At 36.6% G+C, this 16,206-nt stretch overlaps 1 protein-coding gene across 1 annotated transcript; it reads left to right on the plus strand.

Moving 5' to 3' along the window:
* Positions 1 to 682: 682 nt before the first annotated feature.
* On the plus strand, positions 683 to 13,228 carry LOC123101940 (cycloartenol synthase). Its single transcript, XM_044523183.1, has 18 exons — positions 683 to 932; positions 5,679 to 5,867; positions 6,017 to 6,106; positions 6,179 to 6,370; positions 6,552 to 6,636; positions 7,390 to 7,556; positions 8,621 to 8,809; positions 8,986 to 9,099; positions 9,767 to 9,889; positions 9,987 to 10,109; positions 10,963 to 11,058; positions 11,217 to 11,273; positions 11,495 to 11,541; positions 11,635 to 11,781; positions 11,926 to 12,106; positions 12,202 to 12,282; positions 12,480 to 12,563; positions 12,783 to 13,228. Exons 1-18 carry the CDS (start codon positions 732 to 734, stop codon positions 12,894 to 12,896), a joined length of 2,280 nt encoding a protein of 759 aa, XP_044379118.1. The 5' UTR covers positions 683 to 731; the 3' UTR covers positions 12,897 to 13,228.
* The last annotated feature ends 2,978 nt before the right edge of the window (positions 13,229 to 16,206 follow it).

The following is a 16,206-nucleotide window of genomic DNA, read 5'->3' on the forward strand; positions in this document are numbered from 1 at the left end:
TACTGAGGCCGATTCCTCCAGGAACCATCACCCTTGCAGGAGACAATCAGACGGGCCCTCGTTGCCACCACAGGACGAACTGGGGAAGCCCGATCCAACCAAGCCCAAACAAAATAGGGCAGAAATAGTGTATCGGTCGAAAAAATATCTTTAATATTTATAGGAGTAACAAAATGATAGATTGTTAAGCATTATAGCTAGTAGCGATACCCAGGTGCACAACAGTAAAATGATGAATTTTTCAGACAATTATTTTGCCATTCGCAAAGTGTGACTTAAGAGCCAAGTTCAAAGTAAACATTGTTACCATGGAAGCTTCTCCAGATCCAGCAAACTATTACTCCCTCTGTTAACTATTACAAGATATTTTGGATATTTCAATATAAACTACATATGGATTGAAATGAGTGGACAAACACACTCTATACATTTGATTTAGAAAAGAGTTTTTTTTCTTTAAAGATTTAGAAAATAGTTAGAACATCCTATAATTTGCAACGGACTGTGTATTTTATCTAGGTGCATATTTATAAATCATGCATATACGAAGCCACAAAGATGGTTCGTCACCTTTAGTCAGATACATCGCGATCCCTGCTGCACATCTCTGACTTATCTAGGTGACTGATCGAGCACGTATATATTGGCCGGTTTATATATGTATCACATAGCAGCTGCGTGAGGGAGGTACTGAGTGCTACCAAATTAACAAATCAATCATCCAGGGAGAGATGTGGAGGCTAAAGATCGCGGAGGGCAGCGGCAACCCACTGCTGCGCACCACCAACGGCCACGTCGGCCGGCAGGTATGGGAGTTCGATCCTGCCGCGGATGACCCCGACGAGGTCGCCGCCGTTGATGCCGCCCGCCGCGACTTCACCAGCCGCCGGCACCAGATGAAGAACAGCTCCGACCTCCTCATGCGCATGCAGGTCTCCATTCTCTCTTTCTTAAAGCCAACACACAGTCTCTAGTACTACCTCTGTTTAAAAATATAAGACGATTTGCTAGGCCATTTTAGCCTACCAAAACGTCCTATATTTTGGGATGGAGATCGATAATACATGCCACCGTGCACTTGGTGTTCAGGTACAAACTAGCATAGCTCGATACTATATCGGATGGTTACAGAATGGTATGTTGTATCCATATCGGCCATACTATATCAACCGAATGGCCGATATCTAATTCGACATGTCCACTAGTATAGACCGATCCATGGAGGACAACAATTCTTTCTCGGAAAACAATGTAAATAACATTATGGATTTAAACTTCATCATATTACCAAAGCCAGGCATAATGTTTTGTAGAAACTCATATAAATATTGTAATTTTTTAATTCTTAACAAAACGATCTTGTGAGTTTTTCTTAAATTTTCTCTTAATTAACAAGTTAATAAACTAGGAATCTAAGCATTGATATCATATTCTCTCTTTTTTTACAAAAAGACATGTTTTGAACAAGAATAATGTAAAAAAATCAGATATTTCTTTCTTTGATGATATAACTACATATCACCCGATGTGTTGAAGCTAAACCCATCCAAACCCGATATCCGATATTTAGAACCTTGTCTCGGAGACATCAAGCACCATGCATACAAAAATAATGAAAACTATGATCTGATACATTCTCAACAATCCTGCGCATGAGAATTCTATGCATTACCACTAAAATCATAAAATTAACCTACTTTCATTTTCATACATCATGTCAACAAATATATCTGTGCATACATGTTATAATAAACTCTTTTTACAAAGGAAATTCTAAAAAATTGTCAACTGGGTTATTCTACTCCACTTTTAGATTACCTAAAAAAACTAAAGGTGAATGAATGAAAAAAGTGACTCACACTGCATACTTTTGCATAGCATGTGAACTACCTCCACGTGTTAGGGCTTCGCCGTTTACATGTGACAGCTAGCTGCCAAATTAACCGGGCAGAACTTTCTTATTCTTGAAGTCTTGAGCTCGTTTTGGGCCTGAAAGCTGGCCCAAAAGCCCAAGAGAAATGACCCTCGATGAGTTGATGTACACAATTTTTTTAGGAAAGGCCATCATGGCTTGCTTTATTATTTTTCAACACTTGCCTCAAAAAATATTAATTTTCAACACAAATTACATTGTCCACTAGTTTGTTGAGCATGCCTAAAAAACCTAGTTTGTTGAGCAAGAAACCCATAGGTTCATCGACCCAACTACTATTACATCTATCACAAAGCTGAACTTAGCTACTCATGAGCTACATAATTAGCCTCAGGAAAAACAATGCATAAACATAACATTCCGTATCAACGTTGTGGTTTCCACACACACTCCGTGAAGATTACGCTGCTACATCCCACCATTGTGTTTGCCCCATGCAAAATTCAATAACATTCATAGAATCTAATTCTCCTTCGGCCTGATTGAAAACCATGGCGTTAACTAGTGCAATTAGGGAACAACATTGTCCTGTGGGTGCTTCTATGTGCCACTCTTTGCCACAGATTATCGGGCGAATGCACATGCAGGACTCAGAGTGGGCCGGCCCATATAGTGACTGTAGTGGCTAGTGAACCAGCTACTGTAACGAGCCTGGAGCAAGCTGGCTGCTGTAGCGGACAGTTTTAATCATTCTGTTTTTTGGAAAACATGAACAAAATATTTTTTAAAGGTACTGACATTTTCTAGAAAAAATGTCAAAATTTACTGATACACGATTTTTTAAATGCCAAACATTTTTCTGAAAAACAAAATAATCATTTAAGTTCCAAACATTTTAGGAAAATATGAACAAATTATGATATTTTGACATTTTTTTCATATTGTTAACACTTTTCTGAAAGTTCCGAAAATTTTCAGAAAAAGGAAAGAAATTTTCAATTTACGAATATTTAAAATAACGTGGACAATTTTTGAATATTCGCACACATTTTTAAAACAAGAATTTTCCTTCGATTTTTATAAATTTGATAAAAAATCTGATCATTTTCGAAAAAAGCTCCAACCTTGGAATTTCAAAGAAACATATAATATTTTAAAATGTGATGGAAAAGGACACTAAATAAAAAAATCGCCGAAGGAGAAAAACAAAGAAATGCAGAGAAAAAGCAGGCTGGAACCTTATATAAGGTTTTAGAAAAACACAACAAAACCTTCTATTCCCAAATCCTTTATTCCCAAATCCGGGATTTGTAGGATATACAAATAACATAAATGGGTGTGCCATCTTCACCGTGCCTCGCTTGAAGGGTGCCTCCGAAACGCTTCTAGTAGGCTGGCCTATGTAACATCTATTATGTTCGTTTCTTTTTCTTCTCTGCTTCTACATTTGTTAGTTACTTCGTACGTTTGTTTAAAGTTTTCAAATATTCCAAATACATATTTTCCAAAATTTTAATTTACTTATTTTTGAAAGACGTTCACCGCACATCAGGAAAACGTTAATACAGCATAAAACAATTTCCTACAACTTTCTAAAAAAGTTGATAGCTTTCAAAAATAATGCTCATGACATTTTAAAAGTGTTAGCCCATTTCAGAAAAAAAATCGTGGAATTAAAAAAATTGCATAATTCAAAAACATTTTTTTGTACTACTTAAAAATGTAGGTAAGATTTAACAAAAATCACTCGTAACAAAAATATGTTCGAGAATTTTCTTTCAAAAATGCTGATACAATGTAAAAACAGTTTTCAAATGTAAAAAAACTATACCATACAGAAAAAAATGTATAACGTGTATTTAAAAATGTTTCGCACATATTAAAAAAGTTCAAACTTGTAATTGCTGAATTTGCAATACTTATTTGAAAAATAATGTACATGTATAAAAAAATCCAGATGTATACAAGAACTCCAAACTTGTATTAATAATATTCATGTATTGACAAAACCAAAAATAAAAATAAGAATGAAAAAGATAAAGAACATAAGAAGAAAGGCGGTAGAAATCCAGTAATGAAACAATGAAAATTTAAAACAAAAAATCAAGGAAAACGGACACAAGAAAACACAGAAAAATAATAATGCGGAAGCTTCAATTCCCGGTCTGAACTGATAGTAGAAGCTTCCTAAAAACCTCACTTCTGGGGATTGCCTACTGCGAGATAGAATAGGCGAGATATAGGTCCCTCAAAAACAAGCTAAAGTTTACTATTTCACGCTTAAAGCCCCGTATTCTAGTAAATCAGTACAGAGAGCATACCCTCTCTCCTTTGTTCTATGGGCCGGGCCATATTGATCCCGAATCTTGAAGCTCCCAACTGTTTTGGAAAGTTTCTAGAAGCTTCTAGTTGATTTTAATAGTTTTTAGTTTTTCCCGGGTGTTTTAGGATTTCTATTTTCAATTTTACTTTTATATTTTCGTTTATGTTTTTTTTCTTTATTTCTTGTCTGCTTTTTTTGAATTTGTGAACATTTTTCAATTTTGTAAACAAACTTTAAAATACACAAAAAAATTTAAAAACATTTTATGTTCATAAATCCTTGATTTAAAAAATTGAACTTTTTCCAATTCGTGCACCCTTTTTTAAGTTTGCAAAAATAATTTCAAATTCATTATTTTTTCCAAATTCGTGAACTGTATATGTATCTGTTAGTTCTTTTTTAAATTGTCGAACTCTTAAAATCCTTGAATACTTTTTCCAGATTCATAAACATAATTTCAAATTTGTGAACATATTTATTATTCTTGATTTTTTAAATCAAAAAGTTTTTAAAATTCATTAATTTTTAGATATTTTCTTATTTCTCAAAGTTCGTAAATTTTGTTTTCGAATTTATGATTTTATTGACATGTTTTTATCTATATAAAAAACCGGATCCTGGTTTTTTTCCTTAGAAACAAGCGAATGCAGCGAGCAAGCAGTAAACTTTAATGGGCCGCGGCCCGCAAGCATGCGCGTGAGTGCCAGCTCGCCCAAGTAGCGCGTAAGGTTGGCTCAAAAACAAAGTAGCGCGTAAGGAGCTGAAGAGGCGCTCTCTCATTCAACCTCCGCATCCCCTAAAAGAAAAACCTCCTCAAAAGGGAAAAAAAACTTGAATTAGACTATCTGCACACTTGGTCGGACTAGGCTCGCCTACCTATCTTCTCCAAGATTTTGGTTTGGAAAATTAATCAAACTAGATGATACGCCGCAAGATTTGGTCATATGAAACATTTGGATTAATAATATATATAACTGAAAATACATATTATATATTGTATTGGATTATTGTATAGTTGCAAAATATTTATTGAATATAGGTATTATACTATAATGAACTTTGATGAGGTGATATGTGTGCATGGCTTATGTGTGCATGTTGAAATAAATAGAATCCGTGGGAAACAACTAATAATGAAAAATAATTTTCATGAATGTTGTGGTGGGTCTTTGATGATGTGGCATGTGTGCATGTTAAGATAATTGGTAGTAGGGATGAACTATTTAGGTATATAGGATATCGTGAAGTTCTGTAATTTAGATTTGAGAAAATAGATGTTCACTATGTTTATTTTTGTAAGGTGTCTTTTTTAAAAAGTCAAAAAAATTTACCTTTGAACAAATATATAGAATAATCTATCTGGCTTTCCTATTGCCATTTTGCCTATATATATAACCCTCTTTTTATCCACCCAAAGGTTGACCTCCTACTGGCTTCTCAAGAGAGAGAAAATCATTTCCTAACAATTTTTTTGTCGTGTAGCTCTCTAAGTCAAACAATCTCAAGATGAACCTTCCTCCCATCAAGCTGGAACAACATGGGTATCACATAGAAGAAGACGATGTCTTGATATCTTTGAGGAGGGCAATCAACCGATGTTCCACTCTCCAGGCACATGATGGTCATTGGCCGGGGGATTACGCTGGCACTTTATTTCTCTTGCCCAGCTTGGTACTTTCTCCTCGTATCTAACAACAATTTTCTAGACCTTTTCTTATGATTTCAATATGTATGAAATAAAGTCAAAATAATCTATTTCCATCTCCATAAGTAGATGTTTGGTTTTTCATGTTTTGATTTGCATCGACCATTTCTCTCAGATTGTAGCACTGCATGTGACTGGAGCACTAACTACTGTGTTGACATCTGAACATCAGAAAGAGATTCGGCGGTATCTCTACAATCATCAGGCACGTATACATGCCTACTGACATGATTAAAAAAATGGACAAGTATTTGCTGATATTATTGTTGAAGTATAGAATGAAGACGGGGGTTGGGGACTGCATATTGAGGGAACAAGCACAATGTTCTGTACTGTCATGAACTATGTTGCTTTGAGATTGCTTGGGGAGGGGCTGGATTCATGCGGAGCCATGCTACAAGCTCGGAGTTGGATCTTGGATCATGGAGGAGCAACTTTAACACCATCGTGGGGAAAATTCTTTCTTTCGGTAGGGAACATGACCATAACTCTAGTACATGTTGATATGCATTTCCTTTTGCACTTGATCTCCGAAGGAAATGAAATATAGTTGAGAATCTTGGATTTATTGACCATATCATTGAACATATGCTAGATTTTCAACCTAAAGAGGTCCCTTGTCTGATATTTCCCTTAACTTCTTGCTTTAGGTCCTTGGGGTATATGACTGGTCCGGGAACAACCCATTGCCACCAGAACTATGGATGATGCCTTATTTCTTGCCTATTCATCCAGGTTAGGGCCTCACACTTAAATTTATTCCTTTCCGTAGTTGAATTCATCCTTCAAATTTTCTCATGTGGCTCGATCCATACTATTTTACCTAATGTTTTGACATACTAATTTTTACAAAAATTAGCTACCTAGATTGGTTCCACTTGGAAAATGTCACTATTTTATCTTTAAAACAAGTTCACAATTTCACATTTAAGGAGGACTAGTGAACATTGTTTAAATTCTTGCTAAATTAATGGAACAAGGGATCACCATTGATTTCACCGCAGAACTACTCAATCCACCATATTTGCATTGCCTACTAAGGGTATACCCGGTAACAATTGGCCTACCATTGCAAAACTAAAATTCAGATGTAAAGCTTACAGAAAATCTCTAATAATTCATAATAATAAATAAAATATTTTATATAGTATATGTCATTGTGAGATGAAAACAAAAATATGTGATCGAATATGCCACATAATTATCCGCTCAAGTAGAATACAACCTTATTTATTATGACAAATTAATGTAATCAGACTAAAATCCATACATGTGTATGGACTATAGTCTATCAAAAGTTAAAATTGTATTTTCTGCAGACATCCTACATGGGTTTCATTATGGGTTATAGTTCAACAATGAGCAAGGCTATCTTTTTACAAACAGGAGATAGAAGATAGAAAATAATGCATCGAGTACCAAATACATACTAGGCTTATTCTTGCCATTTAATAACTTTTACTAATTATTTTTGTTCCATATAAACAGGGCGCATGTGGTGTAATTGTCGGTTGGTATATTTGCCCATGTCATACCTATACGGGAAGAGGTTTGTGGGTGCTACTACATCAATTGTACTAGACTTGAGGAAAGAGCTCTACAATGTCCCGTATAATGAGATTAACTGGGACAAGGCTCGCAATGGGTGTGCCAAGGTATCGCTCTTATTCACTTGACCGTTCCTATCATTATGTCATCTACTTTTTGATTTGAGGTATTTTTTGTCGAGTCTAGACATTCGTGTTCGACCCTTTTGGTTATACAATCATGATATTTGATATAGTGTAGCATACACCACATGAAAACAACTTAAAATTAAGCTTTCACTACAATATAGCAGGCAATGCAGGTGCATAAGGCTGCACTGGTGAACAAATGAAACTACCGTACAACGTTGTACAATTCAATAGTTTTTTCTCTTAGTAAAACACAAAGCTTGTGCTTCGATGCACTGATAAAACTTTACAAGAATAAGCCATTACAACTGAAAACCTATGAGAGATAAAAATTCGCAATCACTAGACAAACATTTACAACAAACTCTAGACCAACAAACAGTGGCCTCAATGCCATAGAAGCACACTAATGACATCGCATGCCTCCCAAAATCATGTTGGAAGGCACATCTACAATGGCGGTCAGAATCAGGCCACACCTTCTTTCAAGAAGATGGCAAATTGACAACAATTATTCTATTGCCAGTTGCCAGCCTCACACCACCTTCAAAGACCTCTCACCTCACTCCCAAGAATCCCGAAAGGGCACAACAAGACATCACATCCATGCTGCAGCAACACTTGTAATGCCAACCTCCGACCGCACCTTGAAAACCATACCACCACACATCACTACACCCTTCTTTCAACACATCTTGAAACTTAACCTTATGTTTCTTGCTAATAAAATATTAAGGAAATCTTTGATTCACTGGAGTCAAAACTGTAGGAGCAGGAAAAGGACCATAATGACATGTATTCCTATACAAATTTGAGAATTAAAAGAACACGGGGATTTTAGTCTTTAAAGTGTCTATTCTTGAAATAAGAAGAACACAAGAATTCAAATAAGCATTGTAAAATCATAGTCAACCCTAGCCTCATTATACCTATGGTTAAGAGGTAGTGGCATGAAATATTAGGCTTTCTTTAACCATGATCGCATAACTTATGGCCTTTTGGAAGTCTTGCCATCTAAAATGTTAACTTTGCTTGCAATGTAGGAAGATCTTTATTATCCCCATTCACCACTACAGAATATTGTATGGGCCACTCTCAAGAAAATTGGTGAACCGGTTCTTATGCACTGGCCTGGCAGCAATTTGCGAAAGAAAGCTCTGGACATTGTCATGAAACATATAAAGTATGAGGATGAAACAACTCAATATATATGCATTGCTCCTCTCAATAAGGTAAAGAGATGTTACTTTGAGTAAGCTTTGCATCATTGTTTTTTTATAGCTCCAAACTACAACTTATCATTATATTTGTGTTGAGTTTAGTAAATTTGTACATTGCTTATCAACTATATTTGTTTCTTTTTATTATTTTCTCTAACAACAACTAATTAGTTTAAATTTACAAATAGATGTTGAATATGATTTGTTGCTGGGTAGAAGATCCAAAGTCAGAGGCATTCAAACTCCATATTGAAAGAGTATATGATTTCTTATGGGTTGCTGAAGACGGCATGAAGATGAAGGTGTCAACGAGTTCTCCTTCATGTTTATTATATTTTCTTCATTGGGATATTTTTTATTAGCATTATCTGAGGTGGGGGCAATAACAAGACATAGTGATATGGACAATTTGATTTCTTTTGTCTCATTTACCTAATTGGTTCAAATATATAGATATATACGACAACACGTGAATGCCCAGCAAACCTTTTTTATATTAGCAATCAGTCTAACTCACTGATATATTAGTGGTGGATGTGTAGAATCCCACCAAGTTCAAGTCCACTCCACTTGAGTTTTAGTGCTTAATTCTCCTCTATAAAACACAAATAGTTCCACCCATATGTTCAAAAAATCAGTATGATAGTCACTTACTCACTTTGTTTTTTTAATGTATAACGTATTTTGACTCAAGACAGAGATTTAGGTGTCCATCCAATTGAAATACTATGGGAATATAACTCAAGACTATCTCATTGTTGTTTTTGGAAGTCATGGATGGTAGCTAGTATGAGAGCGGGAGAATAAGAACATATATGTTTAGCACAAAATAAGTAGGATCACATCATAAATTGAAACTCACTCATTTAATGGAGTCATCAAAATGTATGTTTTAACAACATGCTTTTAATTGATGTAATGATAATCTGTACTATTAAATTTACTCTAATCTTAGAACATCTTGTGTAGTCTTACAATGGCAGCCAGCTATGGGATACAGCTTTGACAGTTCAGGCTATATTTGCTACCGGCCTCACAAAAGAGTTTGGCCATACAATTAAAGTCGCTCATGACTATATCAAACATTCCCAGGTAAATATACAAAATGTTGCATGGTAATATATTGTCCAACACTAATAAATTAGGTGTAGATACTCAACAATATTATGTGTATCTGATGTGCCTAAAGATTCGTGCGGACTGCCCTGGAGACCAAAGCAAGTGGTATCGCCATCTATCAAAAGGTGGATGGACACACTCAACTGCTGACCAAGGGTGGCCTGTATCAGATTGTACTGCAGAAGCATTTAAGGTAGTCCTCGCCACAGTTTTCACTTTCAGCGTAACTTCATTGAAGTTTCTAAAATTTTAGTAATTGCGGTACATATTGAAATACCTGTCTTTTAGCCAACATATTTCGGTAAATTCATTAGTACAAACAAATTCAAATAATTTCAAATTATAGTTTGAAATTTCAAAATATTTTGGTGGATCACAATCAAACTCAAGTGAAAATAATTTTCAAAATACATTTTGATTTTGGCTACACAGAAATATTCAAAACTTAAATTTAAAACCATGATCCCTGCACATTATGTTTGTATTCTTCAACCAAAACCTTTGTGCAAATACTACCATTTCGGCCCATTTCTTTAAACTTTGGTAGGCTAAATTAGTAGAACGCACAGATTTTCACCATGGCTAACATGCATGCGTGAAAACTAACAAGTCTAAGTGTGCAACACCTTGGCCCAAATTGTGACATCCTACATGCATAAGACCCGTCTTGTATTTCTATTCTTGCTTTTACTAAATGTTTTTTTTGGAATAAAATGGTTAACCCTAAGGTTCTACTCTTGGAACATAAGTTTATATACACAGGACACATTCACTATGTTTCTTAGGGGACGCGAAATCCCCTATGTGGGACTTGTCACACGAAATAGCTATACTTGGGCCACATGGACCTCCGTAGTAAATGGGGCCACATGGTGTTGAGTCTAACACAAATTATCATGGATACTCTTTCCATGGAATTGATTCAATACAAAGGAAAATTTTCCATATTATTTTCTCTGGAACTGATTCAATACAAGGCACCAATTCTAGGAGTGAAACCAACGACACACTGATAGGAATAAGCTAAGATTTCATTATTTCTTCAGGTTTTGTTGTTGTTAACTAAGGTTCCTGAACTGGTTGATGAGCCTATAGAAACAAGCAGACTTGATGATGCAGTCAACATTCTACTATCTTTGATGGTTAGTATCTTCCAGTCTTAATTATCATATTTGTGTTCTCTTTTGCCAAGACTAGTTTCAAGTGATTACTCACAGTTGATAATTAAGAGACTTTCATTTTCTGACTACTTGGATGAACAACTTAAGTTTTAAAAGTCTTATTGCGTAATCTTTTGCAGAATGACGATGGCAGTTTTGGTGCATATGAGCTAACAAGATCTTATGAATGGCTTGAGGTGAGCTACCATATATAATTCCTTTATTCTAACTAAAGACATAAGGAAGAGTTTTCCTCTAGAACGCACGAGGATTAGTACATGCGAGGAAGAAACACTTAGTTTAATCTACCATATTAAGTTGACGTCATTTAGCAATTCTTGGTTCTACCAATCAACCGACTATAAGTTTTCTATACGTACATGTGTCATGCTCACTTTTATTTTTTCAATCACTTCAGTTGTTGAATCCTTCTGAGAGCTTTGGCGGCATAATGATCGAGTATCCGTAAGGGACACTAACCATCAAATGCTTAATTAGTTATTTATGTTGCTAATTTTCTATTAATCTGTCTACCTTCTTCTATTGATTCACATGCAGGTATGTTGAGTGTACATCATCAGTAATTCAGGGTCTGGTGTTATTTAGAGAAATGTACCCCGAACACAGTCGCTTGGAAGAGATAGACAGTTGTATCCAAAAGGCTGCAGACTACATTGAGAGCATCCAATGGAGTGATGGATCATGGTTTGAATTTCTTTAAATTTGCTCTATAAGTTCATGTCTTTTTATTCTTACAAAATGGAAGATTATTTTCACAAAAAAGATTTTGAAATATTAAATTCCCGGCCTCTGCATAATTTGAACATGTGTTGTTAATTTGAACTACAGGTATGGTTGTTGGGCTATCTGTTTCACATATGGTACTTGGTTTGGGGTGAGAGGATTGGTTGCTGCAGGGAGGACGTATGTAAATAGCCTAGCAATCAGAAAAGCGTGTGAATTTCTTTTGTCCAAGGAGCTTCTCCCATCTGGAGGGTGGGGAGAAAGTTACCTTTCCAGTCAAGACAAGGTACATTAACTTTCTTCATTCTAGACCTATTTTGTTTCATGTCTTAATTAATCTAATTAACCATGTCCTAATTAACTAACTTGTAACATATATAGGTTTACACCAATCTTGAAGGAAACAGGGCTCATGCAGTTAACACTAGTTGGGCCATGTTGGCCCTAATTGATGCCGGGCAGGTCAATTTTTATCCTTCTTGTCAATCTTACATCCATGTCCTTTATTGTTTACTATTTAGATCACTTGTTAAGTTGTAAATTGTACACAATGTTATAGACAAATCATGTATTAGTTCATAAGTACAATGGACATATATCATTATGAATTGAATTAGTTGTATGCTGACTATAGTACAATATGATTTTTGAGTGAACAGGGTCAAAGAGATCCTGCATGTCTACATAGAGCAGCCAAGATTCTGATGAACTTCCAATCAGAGGATGGAGAGTTCCCTCAGCAAGTAAGTAATATGTCCTTATCCCTTCTCTTAGTTTATGTGCAACGAAATCATGGGTTTTCCTCGTAAGGGCAAGTAATAGTACGATGATGTATATGCAGAAAAAATAATCAACCTTCACAAAATTCAATGAAAAGATTGCAACTTAAAAATATCCAAGTTAATTAGGTGATCTCCTAGTAGTATGTTGCGATTAACTTGGTATGTTTGCTCAATTGACAGGACATTATTGGAGCTACCAACCACAACCTTATGCTCACTTATGCCCAGTTCAGGAACATATTCCCTATCTGGGCTCTTGGAGAGTACTATCGGAGAGTGCTTCTGGTAGCTTAAAGGAAACCATCGTTATGTATATATAGTGGTTGGGAATTACATACTTCTTTGTGCTCTCCATCTCAGCTAGAGATGGGCATAGATATATTGTAGTGAATGGTGTTTTTTTACTTGTATCTAGTGCTATTGGTTTTAGGAGCATGAACCTTCTTTCGAGAAGAGTTTTAGTGTTACTGACCATACATGTGCTACCATATTCACTACCAGTATGAGCTATGTGATCAAAATGAATGTACATGATCACATTAATCACAACCATTTAGAACATTCGTATATGGACCCTCAATATGTAAATTTTATCAACATCAATACAAGCCTCTTCCCCGTCCCCATTTCTAGCGACTAGGGTGGTAGGTCCTCGGTGGACCAAAGAAAACAATGTGTGTGTGGGGGGGGTGGGGAGGCGGCGGTCTCTTTGAAGATTCCAAAAAATGAACATTTTTTCTTTGAGACATAAAAGGTTTGTGAATTTTGAGTGGGGGTATAGCTTGCGAATGAACATTGTTTCGGACAACCCTTGAGCCTTCGATCCCATTGTTAAGATTTGTTAGAACTTTATGATTGGTTGCAACTCCAACTGATTACCATGCTCTGCGTGTGGCGCCATTTTTTGCTTTTGCTGCTAAGGATCCCACTCCTCGACGTTTTTTACCTGCTGCCAGGAAAACTGAAAGATTTAGCAGAAACCAGCAAATACAACACTCAGAGGGAAGATACTGTAATAACTGAATCGTTCGGAATAAATATAACAAGTTTGTTGATATGTGGATGATGGTATCATGTATTCCCTCAGTAAATAAATATAAGAGTGTTTAGATCACTAAAGTAGTGATCTAAACGCTCTTATATTTCTTTACAAAGGGAGTATTTTTTTATTAAATCTTATATCGACGATGGAGATTAGAACTTACCCCTTTGTGAGAAAGGGTAATTTGGTACATGAAAAAAATCCTAATTATGTTTGATCAATGTGGTTCATCTCTTCTAACTGCCGGCTCATCAGGCATGGAGGCTGCTTACAAATCCAAGTTCTCTATGTGCCATTTTGAGTGGGGGTATAGCTTGCGAATGAACATTGTTTCGGACAACCCTTGAGCCTTCGATCCCATTGTTAAGATTTGTTAGAACTTTATGATTGGTTGCAACTCCAACTGATTACCATGCTCTGCGTGTGGCGCCATTTTTTGCTTTTGCTGCTAAGGATCCCACTCCTCGACGTTTTTTACCTGCTGCCAGGAAAACTGAAAGATTTAGCAGAAACCAGCAAATACAACACTCAGAGGGAAGATACTGTAATAACTGAATCGTTCGGAATAAATATAACAAGTTTGTTGATATGTGGATGATGGTATCATGTATTCCCTCAGTAAAGAAATATAAGAGCGTTTAGATCACTAAAAGTAGTGATCTAAACGCTCTTATATTTCTTTATAGAGGGAGTATTTTTTTATTAAATCTTATATCGACGATGGAGATTAGAACTTACCCCTTTGTGAGAAAGGGTAATTTGGTACATGAAAAAAATCCTAATTACGTTTCATCAATGTGGTTCATCTCTTCTAACTGCCGGCTCATCAGGCATGGAGGCTGCTTACAAATCCAAGTTCTCTATGTGCCATTTTGAGTGGGGGTATAGCTTGCGAATGAACATTGTTTCGGACAACCCTTGAGCCTTCGATCCCATTGTTAAGATTTGTTAGAACTTTATGATTGGTTGCAACTCCAACTGATTACCATGCTCTGCGTGTGGCGCCATTTTTTGCTTTTGCTGCTAAGGATCCCACTCCTCGACGTTTTTTACCTGCTGCCAGGAAAACTGAAAGATTTAGCAGAAACCAGCAAATACAACACTCAGAGGGAAGATACTGTAATAACAGAATCGTTGGGAATAAATATAACAAGTTTGTTGATATGTGGATGATGGTATCATGTATTCCCTCAGTAAAGAAATATAAGAGTGTTTAGATCACTAAAGTAGTGATCTAAACGCTCTTATATTTCTTTACAGAGGGAGTATTTTTTTATTAAATCTTATATCGACGATGGAGATTAGAACTTACCCTTTGTGAGAAAGGGTAATTTGGTACATGAAAAAAAAATCCTAATTACGTTTGATCAATGTGGTTCATCTCTTCTAACTGCCGGCTCATCAGGCATGGAGGCTGCTTACAAATCCGAGTTCTCTATGTGCCGAAGTAACCAAGGCTAGGTACTATCCGGATACAGAGGTAATTCAAACAGAGGAAAAGAATGGAATATCATATGCATGGCGAAGTATTCTCAAAGGCATTGAAATTTTGAAACAAGGATTGATCAGGAGGATAGGAAATGGCAGTGACACAACCATTTGGTCAGACCCGTGGCTCCCGCTGGGCGGATGCATGAGGCCGATCACACCTAGGGGCCAAACAATCATCCACAAAGTAGGCGAGTTGATTGATCCAAGTATGGGCCAGTGGGACGAAAGACTGATCAAAGATATTTTCTAGCCTATGGATGCCCAGTTTATCCTAGCTATACCTTTGCATGATGACTTTGAGGATGAGTGGGCATGGCATTATGACAGTAAGGGGAATTTCAGTGTCAAATCTGTATACATAATGCAATGTGAACAGCAGAAGATTACTAATAGCAGACCTGAGGGAGAAGTTTAGAGTTGTAGCAGCTTCCGGTGGCAAAGGATTTGGCGAGTTGGGTGCCCGCCGAAAATAGAACACTTCTTGTGGCGGCTTGCATACAACAGTCCGCCACATGGATGGAGCATTCAACGGCATGGTATTGATGCTGACACTCTTTGCCCGATGTGTGGGCGGTTCAAAAAGGATGGAGCACACACTTTTCTGAAATGTAAAATGGTACGAGCAGTGTGGAGGCAAATGAACCTAGAAGAGACGCGATTAACCCTTACCAAGTATTTTGATGCAGAGGATATGGTTAATGCAGTTCTGGAACTTAACGAGGAGAAGAGAATCCAATGTGTAGCACTATTGTGGGTCTGGTGGAATGTGCAAAATAAGGTGAACACCCAAGAACCAAGAAGGTCTGCTGATGCGCGCGGGCATCCATATGATCCACTGGCTAATACAGGACTGTGAAATGCTAAAGAAAAAAGAGGGCAACAAACCAGCGAAACCCGTGTCAAGTTGGAAGGCGTCGGAGAATGATATGATCATGATCAACATTGATGGCAGTGCAGCAGCAGACAGGTCACACGAAGGCTGGGGTTTCGTTGCTCGAGACTCGACAGGTACTGCTCTTGCATCAAGGGCTAGCCACCTTCCTTATGTTAATGACCCACTAGCTGTTGAAG

Source organism: Triticum aestivum, chromosome 5A (assembly GCF_018294505.1).
Source record: "Triticum aestivum cultivar Chinese Spring chromosome 5A, IWGSC CS RefSeq v2.1, whole genome shotgun sequence".
Taxonomy (NCBI): domain Eukaryota; kingdom Viridiplantae; phylum Streptophyta; class Magnoliopsida; order Poales; family Poaceae; genus Triticum; species Triticum aestivum.